Source organism: Sparus aurata, chromosome 4 (genome assembly GCF_900880675.1).
Source record: "Sparus aurata chromosome 4, fSpaAur1.1, whole genome shotgun sequence".
Classification (NCBI taxonomy): domain Eukaryota; kingdom Metazoa; phylum Chordata; class Actinopteri; order Spariformes; family Sparidae; genus Sparus; species Sparus aurata.
The window spans coordinates 23651051-23664664 of NC_044190.1; the positions used below are offsets into that span (position 1 = coordinate 23651051).

General features: G+C 43.6%; 1 protein-coding gene across 11 annotated transcripts in view; it reads left to right on the plus strand.

The window, feature by feature from the left end:
* Positions 1–13614, plus strand: part of sox6 (SRY-box transcription factor 6) — a 141316-nt gene that overhangs the window by 93365 nt on the left and 34337 nt on the right. For 9 of the 11 annotated variants that reach the window (XM_030414933.1, XM_030414935.1, XM_030414932.1 and 6 more), the window contains 2 exons: positions 6101–6224; positions 10330–10409. In XM_030414933.1, coding sequence (XP_030270793.1) covers positions 6101–6224; positions 10330–10409 — 204 coding nt within the window. The remainder of the gene's footprint in view (positions 1–6100; positions 6225–10329; positions 10410–13614) is intronic. The other 2 variants (XM_030414937.1, XM_030414942.1) reach the window with 1 other exon arrangement.

A 13614-nucleotide genomic window follows, 5' to 3' on the forward strand; every position in this document is an offset into this window, starting at 1 on the left:
TGCAGTTTTATCCAGAATTCAAAAGGATGAGCGATGAGACGGAGGAGTGCTGCTGCAGAGGGATTTGGGGTGGGGTTTTGTTAGGCGGGTCAGAGGGTTGGACTACCCTGCTTTCAAGCGCCGTCAACTTAATATAGACATATTGGAATGGCTGTTTTCCAAGGAGCCTTGTTTTACTGTGTAAGGAATTAGTGGAACAAGAAGTCATCTATTGGTTATTCCCTCTGGATGTCCTGACCTCGCTCGGAGTCTGGATTTGCTTCGCTTTATCCTGACCAGTACACAGTGTAGCACACACAGGCATGACTGATGTGCCTCGTTGCGCTCAAACCTGAGCAAACAGTGCCTGCTGTCAGACTTTAGAGGTGTACTCTCACAATTTAGAGAAAATATTATCGCACTTTGTTCGCTGTAGACCTGTAGCTCGAGATACTTTTGTAGCCTTCGCAAGCATTACAGATGCAGAAAGGAAGTGAGGAGAAAGGTCAGAGACTTGACCGGGACAAGGGCCCTTTGTTGGTGACCTGAACCTCTCCGGTGTATTTGCCCTCCCTGTTCCAGTGCGCTCATTTTCAGAGCAGACAGGCAGGAATAATGTGTGCTTCAGTCTAGTGGGTGGTAACATGAAGACCTTCATTCAAAGGCAGAGAAGTCTGGAGCATCAAAGTCGTGTTCAAATCTATTGATCTATTTGTCTGATTACCATTAGCTACAGACAAATCCAAACACCATTGGATCAATGTGTGTGTCTGCCGTGTGGTTACTGCTCAGCGTACAGTCCAGTGGTAGTATAACCAGCTGATAAGTGACCTGTAGTAAAGGAGTATTATGTGCTTAAAAACCGTTGATTGTTTCATGGGGGGGGGAAAATCCTGAAGCAACACAGAGGATTCAGCCGCCCAGAAGTGCTTCCACTGAGTGATTTTCCTCCTGGTTAGGCTCCAGCACACTGTACACCCAGCGGGCTGTGTACACAGTGGCGGGTGTTAAAACATATCCTGCTGTCTAGTGTCAGTTTTTACTGTGTGTGTGCTGCTGTTGGGATGTAGCCAGACTTGCCAGCTTCCTCAAGATCACTTTCCCTTTAAACGGATCACAAAGGGTGATTTCTACTCGCAGGCGTTCGGTGTGCGGCACAGAGGAGAGCGGGGAGGGGCGGACGAAGTGTGAACTATCAGGTCTTACAGCAACAGCTGGAGTCTATCCTCCCTGAGTGGAATTACACAACCCCTCCTATAGAAAAATGTGAAAGAGAAGGTTAGCAAGAGCTGCGGATCTGACAGCTACCAACGTGTGGAAGTAATTTTATTAAAATGAGACGTCAGTGAAAAGTGAGTCCTCCTCCAAATGATTACTGGTGATTGTGATCTTTTCCTAATGGGAAAGGCGCTTATTATAATCTAAATGATTGTACAGAATTAAGAAACATCATCACCGCGGGCTCCTCGGAAAAATCTCTGGCTACTTGCGGTGGTATTGTTGCCAGTATTTTCATAAAATACCCTCCTTCACAGGGCTTTACTTTTCACAAGACAAATGAATGCAAATTACAGCCAAGATAAGCACATGTTAGAGAGGTGTGTTAAAAGGTGTCAAGTAGCAATTAATCAGGATATTAGACCCAGGATCTCACAGGTCCTTGGAAGCTAATAGCCATGAAACACTGCGAGAATGAGGTCGATGTTTGTCTTTTTTTTTTGCCCCTTTAGTCTCCTAATCTTGTTAATACTGACCGATTCTGGCAGTAAAAACAAAAAGTTTCCTTCACACGCCGCGCTGTGGTCCACAGCGAGTACAAACTTGTGTGTGTGGATCTGTGCATGGAAGTGTGAAGGGGTTCATAGGGAAAGCCAGCGGGGGGTTCCAGGCCTCCTGGGTGCTTTGGAGAGGCTATAACAGACAGTGAGGAACATGGGTGTTGACAGGGGCCCAAGTGAGTGCTGTAATGCGCTGTACATCTCCATTTGCGCTCAGTGTTTTAGAGCTGCCCGCTAGCGTGTTGGAGGAGGATGCTACAGAAACAAAACCATTCACTTTTTTCACTGGCACAAATACTTTATGATTAAATGCACATAATGAAGAAGACATTTTTTTTTTTTTTGAAGTTTTTCTTAATCACACAACTTGTTAAAAAAAAGGTGCATCTTTCATATAAAACGTGTTCAGTACCATCTGTATTCAACCATAAGCAAGTTTTATAGGAATAATAAAAGATCAATCTAGTATAATCTAAAGCTAAATATAATCTAAAGTAATCAGTCATGGGTTAATGCAGTATTAAAACATAATTTAGGAGTCTGTATGTGTGTGGGTGTACATACTGCATGTGCTGTAAGTGCTATGAGAAATAGAGTCAGCTCTTTCAAGTCGGCCCTGTCTTTTGCACCTCGTGAATTTACACATCAGAGATGAGGGTCCGTCTGAGCCGTCTGACTCGTCCTCTGCAGTCTGACCCCGCGACGGGCTGCGGTTGTTAATCATTGTACAGTCAGTTGAGCTACTGTGAGTGCCCTCTTGTGTAACTTGGTTCATTTAGACTCGATTTAGAATGATCAATTTAAAAAAAATGTAAAGAAAAAATGCATCCGTGAGGTCTTTCTTGCGCAAGAGCTAAAAAAGAGTTTAATTATGGTGTGAAGAAAGTTGTCAAATCATAAAACTACAATAGAAAACAGATGTGACTGAGCTCAATATTGCAAAAATAGAAAAAAAAATTTAATTTTTTAGCAAAGGGTGAGGTAAACCCAATTAACTCTTCCATAATATGGCATCTATATGCTACCCTGCTCGCAAGTTGCTTCTATTTATCAACTACCAGCGTCTCCTTGAGAGGGAAACAGATTGCATGCTGGCCTGATACAGACTTCATCAGGTCATCTGAATTGATGATACATGTTGCAAAGGCGGCTGAGTTCCCCCAGAAACCTCTGTTGGAGTGCTTGCTGGCAGAGACGGGGGCCTCAGCCAAGTCTGTCTGACTGATCACTACAGATGCTCCTCTTCAAGTATTCCGAGTCAGATCCTTAGTGCCGGGTCTTGAGGGACAAACAATAGCACCTGTTCCTCATAAGATAGCCCATTCATGTATCTTTAATGAAGCCTGGGGGCAGATGGTGTGAAATGACATTATCCAGTACTTAGCAGTACTAAGACAAAGGAAGAGCGGTGCCAGCGAAACAATGCTGCTGTATTTACGAGGAGAAGGGAGGACGCTGCCCAAGTGCCCCGCTCACATCTGCTCCGCTTCATTCTCCAACTCCTCAAGATCATCTTGGCAATAGAAATATCCTGGGCACTCAGCCCATACATAGATGAACTTGAGGGTAACTCTTAAAGGGGGGAGGGTGGGTTTTGTAGTTACAGAAGGAGAGGGGAAGCCGCACTTGTACATTTCTTTCTGTCTCAGTTTTTAAAAAATATACTTTACTTTTTTTCTTCTACTTTACTTTAACAGCCCCCCTCCCCTCCAAAAAAAAAACACAACACTTGTGAAAATGTTATATGTTCAGCCTCTGTGCCAGCTATTAATTGACAGCTCAACTAACCTCCACTATTTGTTGCCACCTTGAAGCGCCTCAAAATTTGATTTGCCTTTCTCTGACATTAGTTGCCGTAAATTAAACTTTAATGCGTGGAGCTCATTACTGCAAATCACAGCCATTCAAACCCAATGCATTTATTTCCCCTTCAACGCACTTTCACACTCTGTCTCGCCTCGGTGAATCTTGTATATTCTACTCCATATTTTGAAATAATAATAGCAATGAAGTCTGATACCCCCGAGGAAATTATATCATTTACATGTAGTGCTGGAGAAAAATATGTCAAAGTGTCTGATGCCTTTTGCTGTTCTCTCTCAGTACATATACTGTTTAAAATCTGTACACATCACTTGTACAATTTATATATATTATTTAATGTTTTCACATTTTTTTTTTTTATTGTGCAGCATTATAACAAGCAGTTCTTGGTCATTTGGATTTACTCAAATGGTTTGAAAAGGATTATTTTTTAGAACTATACCCTTTAAAGGGGCACCATCTAGTTCTGGAGAAGAAATGTTGATGATGATGATTTTGATTTACTGATGATGTAATAATAAAAATGTGAAATATTCATCTTTTCCATAACTGAATAAACAATAACTGAATAAACAAGCTGTTCTCAGAGGAAAATAATGTCCGAGAACACTGTTTGAAACTAGAAAGATGGCAGGGTCCGCCACATATAAACAAAGTAAAACAGTATGAAACTGTGTTATCCTTTAAGGTCAGTTTGTTTATTTAGTTTGTTTAGGCATAACATAAATCAGTGAATGAACATCTTTTTTCTTAGTATTAATATTTCTTCCCCAAAACTCCTTTAGGGTTGCATGACTATAAAGTGAAAAAAAAAAAAAAAAATGACCCTCTCTACAGCGATAAGTGATGTTTTTTTATCCATTTAGCTCAAATATTTGACGGTCACTAACTTTACTTTAGCTTTTAATTTACTGCTGGTGCATGTTAGTTAATTCACGAAAATGTACGAACACACTTGTAACACACTTGGAGGGATGTGGACTTGAGGGAGCCCTTTTCTGCCCTGCGACTACCGCACAGTCAGCAGCAGACTCCATCTGGTTTTACAGTCCAAATACACAGACAGAGAATGCTGTGTTCCCCAGTGTCCCCCCGCCTGTCACTGGCCCTACCTCATGTTGTGACATTAATTATTGTGTTTTTCCATATGTTCCATACATGCAAGGCCAAGATCCATCTTTCATCCATTCCGCCTGGAAACTTGGAAAGCAGATCCCTATAAAGCAATGTTTTATTTAAGGTCATTTGTCGCAGTCTCCTCGGCCATTTATTTTTCTTCAGCTGCAGCACATTTCACAGAATTACTTTTGGAAGAATTACATACTTTTCTATTCTTCTATAATGCACTTTCTGCACTTGCACTTCTGTAAAAGCTCAGTAGACATAAAAATGCTTCTGTTTATTTAGTTTTCAGACTAGCTTTGCACCTCTGGACAGATCAATAAAATTGTTTTAAATGGGTTTAGCGTGCTAGCTGTGAGAGAAACTGGGTGCGACCGCTATAGTAACGGGTCTACAGGGGGAGCGGCACAGGCTGAAAAAGTGGAGATCATAGCAGACCTCAGCCAGAACATGGGGGAAAAGTCATTGCTCAGAGCAGGTTGATTTCATGCCCCAATGCAGCGGCAGTAATTGCACCCAGGCCCGTTTTATTGCAAGTTGATTCTAAGGAGGGATGAATGGAGAAACATTCTGTAAAGTGTTTATTTTGGGGGGTGACCTTTATTAACCCATTTTCCAGGCAGGGTCCCCTGAGGTGGCCTGGCTCAGCGCTAGATTAACCCTCGTGGGCCCATGGTGGCCAGGCTGCTCCCCGTCATAGAGGTTCAGGAAGCAGAGGATGACAGTAAGATTGGACCTTTGCAACATGTCAGCAAAACCCACCACACACCACTTTAGGGACCTAAGATGCTAACCCCACGTGGGAGTTTGTGCCGATACTCCCGATAGGTGAGCCAGTAACAGACTGGATGGTGAAGGTGAATGTGAGAGTGGAACAGGCAGTCAGAGAGGAACATTTCCTCTGGCTACTATTTCTCGAGTTTTGGAAAGTTAGTGGATTGCCTGTTGGCCTTTATCATCTAAATAAATGATAATCTCGATCTTCCCTTGAGTAAGTGTGTGTTTTCTGATCAATTCTGTCTCTGCACCTGTGTATTCAATTCAACAATCCCCTTGCGAATATGCAACAGCAAAAGTTGATGAATGCTTCTTTCAGCACACAACGGAGGCCTACTGATCCTCCCCTTCCCGCATGTCGCTTCCTCCGACTGACGCTGGAACAATGTTCGCATGCGGTGCCTTTGATGTACCAAGGTGAAATTGTGGTTTGGATTAAGAGCAGGCGCAGCCCTGCCAGGTATTGTGCGAGCACACGAGGGCCGCCATTGCCATGGAGCCCCCTGTCAGCACGCGTTAGCAAGAGCTGTGATCTGGCCTCCCCCTGAGTGGGCTCTGTGTTTCTGTGTACCATGACTATGCTTAGGCCTCTCTCTGATCTCCGCTCCCTATCTGTTCAGCAGGTCCAGGGTCACATGCCTCCGCTCATGATCCCCATTTTTCCACACGACCAACGCACTCTGGCAGCAGCAGCCGCCGCCCAGCAAGGCTTTCTCTTCCCTCCGGGAATGTCTTATAAGCCAGGTATGCTTGCATCTCCAGTCTTTATTTTGTCAAACCTCCTTCTGCTCTCCTTGTTTTGTCTTTTCCCTCATGCTTTTATTCATAAATGTTTTGTTTCTCTTTTTTTTGTCTTAAATGCTTGATTCACACTGGCATGCTCTGCCCTGTCTGAGAACAAGGCCTGGGAATGTTCTAGTCCATGTGGAACAATAGATATGGGTAGAGAACCAGAGGAATGTAAACACGTTTCAAACATGAAAGTATCTTTCAGGAGTGTGCTGGCTGTAATTGTGGTTCAAGTATCCACTGTGAGAGATCAAATGACACAAAGGAGATTAACCCTGCATGAAAAGTCTTCCTATTGTCACATGCATGAAAAGCAACTCCCCTGTTGCAGTTTAATTCAGTCTGATAGCTCTTTTGATAGTGCAATTAAGTAATTTAAAGACAATTATAAGGTAGATCGTTTGTGGATTATGTAAGGAACAGGTTTTTCTGCACATAACTGTTTTCTTTGCCTGTAACAGCTTGCCCTTTTTCTCTCCCTTTGTCTTTTGAGTCATGGCTTTCCTCAGCCATCAAAATAAAACAAGTATTTCTGAAAATTGTTGCAACATGTTGATGCCCTGCCAAAGCTATAACTCTCACACTCTTGTATCCTTGTGAAAATTAAAGATGTGCCACCACACACTACTGTACCCGTATAAAAAAAACATCCGTGGCCTAAATTGCTCCCTGCTTCTCTGTCTACGCTTTTCACCTCGCGTGGCCTGCGCGGTACGAGAGCCGAGCAGTTTTTAGACGTGTTTATTACTTATTCAATCAAATTAAACTGAATTACTACATTTTTAAATAAAAGTTGTCCTCCTCTGTCTCCCACACATGCAAATAGAAGTAGACAGTGTTGTGTTGATGAAAACCCAGCTGTCAGAGAGAAAAAGGATTTATGAGCCAGTCAGAAAAAGAAAAAAGCCCACTTCTGTTGTTAAACACCACCAAAACAAGAAAGAGGGCTGCAAACGAAAGGAAAAAAGAAGCGCCGGGAAGTCAGCAGCTTTGCAGCAGAACATTAAAAGGTGTGGTAGTGCAGTTAATGAATTAACTATAAAACCACAGGATGAAAAAGAAAGTCAGCTATTTTGGAACTATGGAGCCATGACAGCTTAAACAAAGTGCCTGAGGGGGAGTCTTTTACCAGCGCGCTTTCTGCAATAGGTTTGACACGAAAAATGTTTTAGTTCAAATAACAGGAGCTATTATAGAATCATGGTCAGGGGTCGCCATGTGTATGGTTCCTGCATAATTCATGAGCTCATGAAGAAAAAAGCAAAGGGGGTCTGGAAATGACTCTTGCAGTCAGGAGAGGTATTTCAAAAAAACCTCTATTATTTCCCCCCGTCCAACACAATATACACAATATACCCAGAGAGGACAATGTTATCACCACCACCTGCAGGGTGTACAGGATGCTGCCGTGTCCTTTCTCCATGAAGTGGGTGGCCAAGCATTCACTTCCAAGACTAAGGCACACTAATCTGATGTTATCATTATGAGACAGCTCCCAGGGACCACTGCTTATGACCCCCGACCCTGTGGTGCTCGCATGGCAACAGAGTCATTCTGGCACCATAGTGGTAAGTCATCACACCATCCTCTGGCTGTGCTCAATGGCCTGGTGCTGCATGGTAGACAAGCACAGTCGCAGAAACACCAGCTCATCTTTTAAACAAATAGAAACAAGTTGGACTTCCCTGACTTCCCCTCAGTCTGATGTGCCTCTAATGGACCTGCAGAATGACCCAATAGTCTCTGGGTTGCTCTGCCAGTCTTCCTCATAGACATCCTGCTGACAGTTGACAGTTTACTTGTGCTATTTCTTTTTTTTTTAATCTTTTTTTTTCTACCACATTTTAGTCGTCACATATAAACTGATTGGCTGATATGGTGTCGTCATTCAAGTTGGACAAAATGGTTTTCACTTGAATAAATCAAAGAAAGTTTTAACTCAATGATCTTATGAGATCTAAAGAAATCTGAACTGATCTTTTAGCACACTTTAATGGTTGATCGAAGCACCAGATTTAAAAAAAAAAAAAAAAAAAAAGCTTAGCATAAAAGTTTTTATGCTTACTCGAAGTGTTTTTTTGGTTTTTGCTCTCAGTGGCCGAATAAACTGGGACAGATCAGCTGTTTCACCTCTGAGAGAAGATATGCCAAATGCTTATTCCGACTCTAAACAAGCATTCGTTCACATTTTCTTTGGTCGATTTGATCAAATTCACTTAAAGTTTGTGATACATTTGCATGTAAACACGGCTAATATGTTATGCCTGTGTATTTACTTTCACGTCAGTCTGTCTGTCATGTGAACTTCTTTGGCGGTTCAACAAAATTTAGAGGCAAGTGACACGAGAAGATCAAGTTTGGAGGTTCCAGTCATGCAGTCCGTTCATCATCATTTGATCTGGCCTAAGAAAGGTTTCAGCTACATCTGTCAACCCTCAGCAGATCTATGACTTGTACTTTATGGTGCACCACATGAGCAGGGAAATAGAGCCCTGTATTGAGCATGGTGTCACCTGCACTACCCACTCCCCTTTCCTTAACATTCAGAGTCCATGCTCTTGGCATAGGACAAGCCGTGCCCAGTTAAAAAAAGCCTCTACAGTTTTAAACGTAACTCCCTTTCGCCAGTGACGCTAACCTGGCACCGCTCCCATTCTGCTGGAGTCCGGTGCCTTGGGACAGACTATGTGCACCCAAGTATCCAGACCTTGGAGCCGGAGACCCCCCGGCGGTCGTGGTGTGCTCACTTAGCACATGACCCGCCCCAGGTTTCACATGACATCTAAAGACATCCAGCCATTTATTATTTCCAAATCCTACGTCGTAGACAGAGAGAGAGAGAGAGAGAGAGAGAGAGAGACACAGAGAGAAAGTGATACCAAAAAAAGAGGAGGTGTAGAAATAACCACAGTGCACCGCTGCACATCCAAACCCAGCGCTATTTGAAACCACTTCAGCTGTGTGATTTTATTTGCTACTAAATGGGGATTGAATTTCCATGGCCTGTATCACATTGTGCTGTGCTGTACAAGATTGCAAAGTGAGGAGAGCGGGCGAGGGCAAAGTGAAAGAGAAGGTATATACATTTACCTTGTCTGGGGCTTAATGGCTCCATATGTTTGTGAGGAGAAGTGACAGGCAGAAGTGGGGTCTGAGCAAAGGCCAACTACCCCCCCTCCCTGCTCCCACTGTGCAGCCCAACTCCCCTCCTCCAAACACATGCCTCAAACCAACCTCCCCTCCACGGACGCCGGGCTGCCCTGTCTCACTGGGGCCGTTTTGTCCGTCTCAACACACTAGGATGACTGTGTGAAAGCGTCTGGTGCTCAGTTATACACCCTCATTGATATCACTCATACAGCAGCCGTTTTTTTTATATCCCTGTCTGACAAACGTGCTGATGGCAGGCCAACAGTAGTGAGCACTAATGAATAGCGCTGCTGTTTGGAGACTGATTCTTCGTTTCTTGATCAAAGCGATTATGTGCAATAAGAGTGCTTTCTAACCTTGTTATTGTTGCTAGGCACTTGTTCTAACCAGTTCACATACAAGTGCTTCACTCTCTGCTGCCAAAGCGATAACTCAGAAACAAACAATGTAGTGCCGAACAATAGCCAGACAAGTCTACAGCTGTGTGAACAAGCTGAAAGAACATGCTGGGCCTTTTAACATGATCGCGACCTGAATATCAGGGGAGACATTTATTGACATTCATTCTGAACACCGACACACATCTATACACCTTGAAAGAGCTCCTAACTTGTCAAACTATGCAGTAGTTAATGTTGTCATGGTTTTTTCCACGAGGTGCACTGTGCAGGTGGAGGAAGGAGGGAATGGTGTGAAACGTTCCTGAGTAATCCTGCTCCAGTCCAACCAGCTTAGCCTTTTGTTAATGCAGATGTTTGGGCTTGAAGCCGAGGGCTCGTTGCAATGTGCCACATTGCTGTGGCAAAGTAGCGGAGGGCCCAGGATCTGTGTTGGCACTTGCCTGGTCGCTGTGGGCCGGCTCATTGTCTGAACCTGTATGCATTGTCGTCTCTCTCTCTCTCCCTGACAGGTGATAACTACCCGGTGCAGTTCATTCCATCCACCATGGCAGCTGCAGCAGCGTCAGGACTCAGCCCCCTCCAGCTTCAGGTATGTACAGTACTATGACAAAGAATGCTAGGGACGCCCGCCAAGCCCAGGGCAGAAAGGATGGCTAAGCAGCTGTACGCTAAGTAATGAGCTGCACACTAAATAATCCTGGAGGCCCCCAGCTCACGCACGCTTATCACCTTACATATGTAATTTATCCTGTTTTATAGAGGATTTATCCTCAGCAGCTTTGCCAGACAGAGGAGTTAGGAAGATAATAGTTATTAGAGGGAATGAGAATCACTTTGGTTTCCTTAATCGCCTGCCAGTGAATTTATCAGAGGACAATTGAGTGTGTAAGCAAAGAAAATTCTTCCAATTGCGTTTGTCTAGTTGAGTCGCTGTAATACTTCTTTTATCCTGGTGAGGAAAACAAATAAGAGTGTATTGTAAAAGCAAACTCATGGTGTGAGGTTCTGCGCCGCAGAAAACGTTGGGATAGGCTCCAAAGCCCTGCAGGCTCCTCCAGGACTTTTCTCACACGGCATTTAAAAAAGCTGAACCCAGGTCAGGGCTTAACCTGAGGCCATAATGTTTAATAAAGATAATTATCTGCGTTCTTTCCTTCAAGCTGTTACTATTATGAATACAACACTCATTGGCGCTTCTCTCAGCGCGTGCACGATCTTTGTTTCCAAAATGGTGATAATGACTTCTTCGTTAACTTTGTTCTGAATTTTCTTTACATGAAGACAGACAGTGGAAGTGGAAGCTGGATAAGAGCCATGTCTGTTCAGCTGCAGTGCTGCTTGTTGCTTCTCTGTTCATCAGAAGTTGCAACAACTGTTTTTTGGCAGCAAAAGAAGGGAACCACGGTTTAAAGCATCCCGTCGAACACAGGGCCACCGCTATGTCACCAACAAATAAAAGTTTCCAAAAGCTGCAACATGTGACACTCATCTGTAAAGAAAGCAGTACATTAAGATTAAACAATCGGAGCTCAAGACTGAAGGCTGGGGGGGAACTCTTTGCACACTGATATATGTGGCATTTGTCCCTCTGAGGCTACCACTGTCAGTGTAAACGAGCCTCTGCAAGTCCTAACAATGCACGCAGCTGGCTCCCAAGAGCTGTGTCATTATGCGTCCACAAGAAAAAGCTATCAGGAGCATGTAAGGTGTTAAATGAGTCTGCTCATGTTTGAGGAAGAAAAGATGGAGGCAGCGCGAGCGAAATATCTTTTTCTGGGGTGCTCCGCGTCCCTTAGTTTTGCGGATCACGAAGAAGTCCATTGGAAAAGAGTGGTAGTTCAGACAGGCATGCTCAGTTTATTTATAGCAGTGTATGAGGTCAGATGAGACAGTCATATATCTGAAAGTTGGGGTGAGGAGGGGAGACGAGTCTGGAGTGATTAATTCTGATTATGTATCTAACCCTGGGAATGGGCAAAAACAGTGCCTCCAAGACCATGACTTGGCTGACCTTTGCAGAACACAGTAAACAAAAAGAGGTGCATTTTCCATTAATTGAAGTCTGTCAGCCTGTCACATATTCCGCCTGCTGGCTGCTATTTACCCTGCATAGAGGCTCCCCTTAAAACAGCAAGGCAAGTCAAACATGCCCTTTCCTACATAGCTGAGATCAACAAACCATGTGACTGCCGCCACTTCCTCTACAAAGCACTGGGAGCCGGCTATGATTAAAAACATCATATCAAGCCAGACATGGAATTAAGTTGGAGTAGTCTCCTCCCTTTTAGAGCAATAATAGCACCAGCAGGCTCCATCGTCTTTAAAATTAAACTATTGAAAAGTATACTCCAATATGTGTGGTGGTGTGTGTGCGTGAGCGTGTGTGTGTGTGTGTGTGTTGGAAAGAGAGAGCTCTTTAGTATGAAAGGATTTTTTAAAAATCCCATAAACAACAACAAAAATCACACAAGGAAAAAAGGACACAATAATGGGTTATTCAATTTGGGTTAAAGACATAATGTGTAACAACTTCCCACATTTAATTTGTCTAAAAAATGCGGTCACCTTGCCGCTTTACCCTCTGGGAAACAACGAATAAAGCTTCAATACATAGAGTCACGTCACAGTGGTTGTTTAACAGCGTAGATGGCAATTCCCATGATCCAACGCTACATCATGATGGTCATCACGACTCCTTTTGTTGTTTTCATTCTTTTAATTGAATGACCCGTAGCGACAGACACTACATGTGCCTTTAAAACAAAAAACAAGGAGACACTTTGCCGAGTTATTATTGTGGTGTACCTGAAGTACCTGTAGCTTCCCTCCAGATGTTTCTTGGGGCTACTATCGTTAAGAATGTTGCAGCTTCTTTGAAATAAACACATTATGTCCAGTGTTAAGATAATGCTACTTACTTACAAGTACTAAAAATAAAGAATAGATAAATAAAAACTGTGATTTTAAACCTCCCCTGCAAATTTTCACTAATTTCTTCTAATATTAATGAGTTAGTTCTTCATGCATCATCAAGCACAATACTCCCCTAACCGTTTACTCTGTCCTAAGCTTTTCTAGTTTCAACCTTAAGCTCATTCTTCATCTTCACTCACACACACACAAACATATATAAAATCCCACACACATATGGCTGAATAGGCCCCACAATTAAAATATCTCCTCCTGTCAGCTGCATGGTAAGGTATAATTTCCCCCAATTTGCTCACTTAAGATTGTGTGATATGTGAACCTTAAAAAATTATCTTATTGGAAGAATTAATTCCCACAATGCTGCAGAGGTAATGTGATCAGCCATCCAGTCAGAGAGGCAAGCCGCTCCGTCACTCTTAATGTTTGCCACGCACCCTCTTCACATTCTCCTCTGTCATAACAGTCTGGGATCCCCCTCGCCCTCATTCCCCACCCTTTCTCTCCGGGAGAAGAAAAACCCACCAAGGTAACAAAGGCCTAAAGCTGATGGATGTAAATGAATCCTCCAGGATGCGTTTGAGTGTTGGAGACTGTAATTTGCTTGTCAATACAGGGTGGTAGCATCACTCTGGCGGCTGGCAGTCTGCAAGTGGCTGTCACCAGCCATTGCTGTACCACGGGGCAATTTCACTCAATGTTTTCCTGACAGATTGGCTCTCGTCCTCAACTCGCAGGAGGGGAGGCGGGTAAACTATCCCAGCGCGACGTGCCCCTCTTCATTAGTGCCCACACAGGGCCGGGATGAGCCCAGCACCAGCAGGAAACAATGGCTCCATCCCTGCCTGTCCTTCCCTGATTACAAC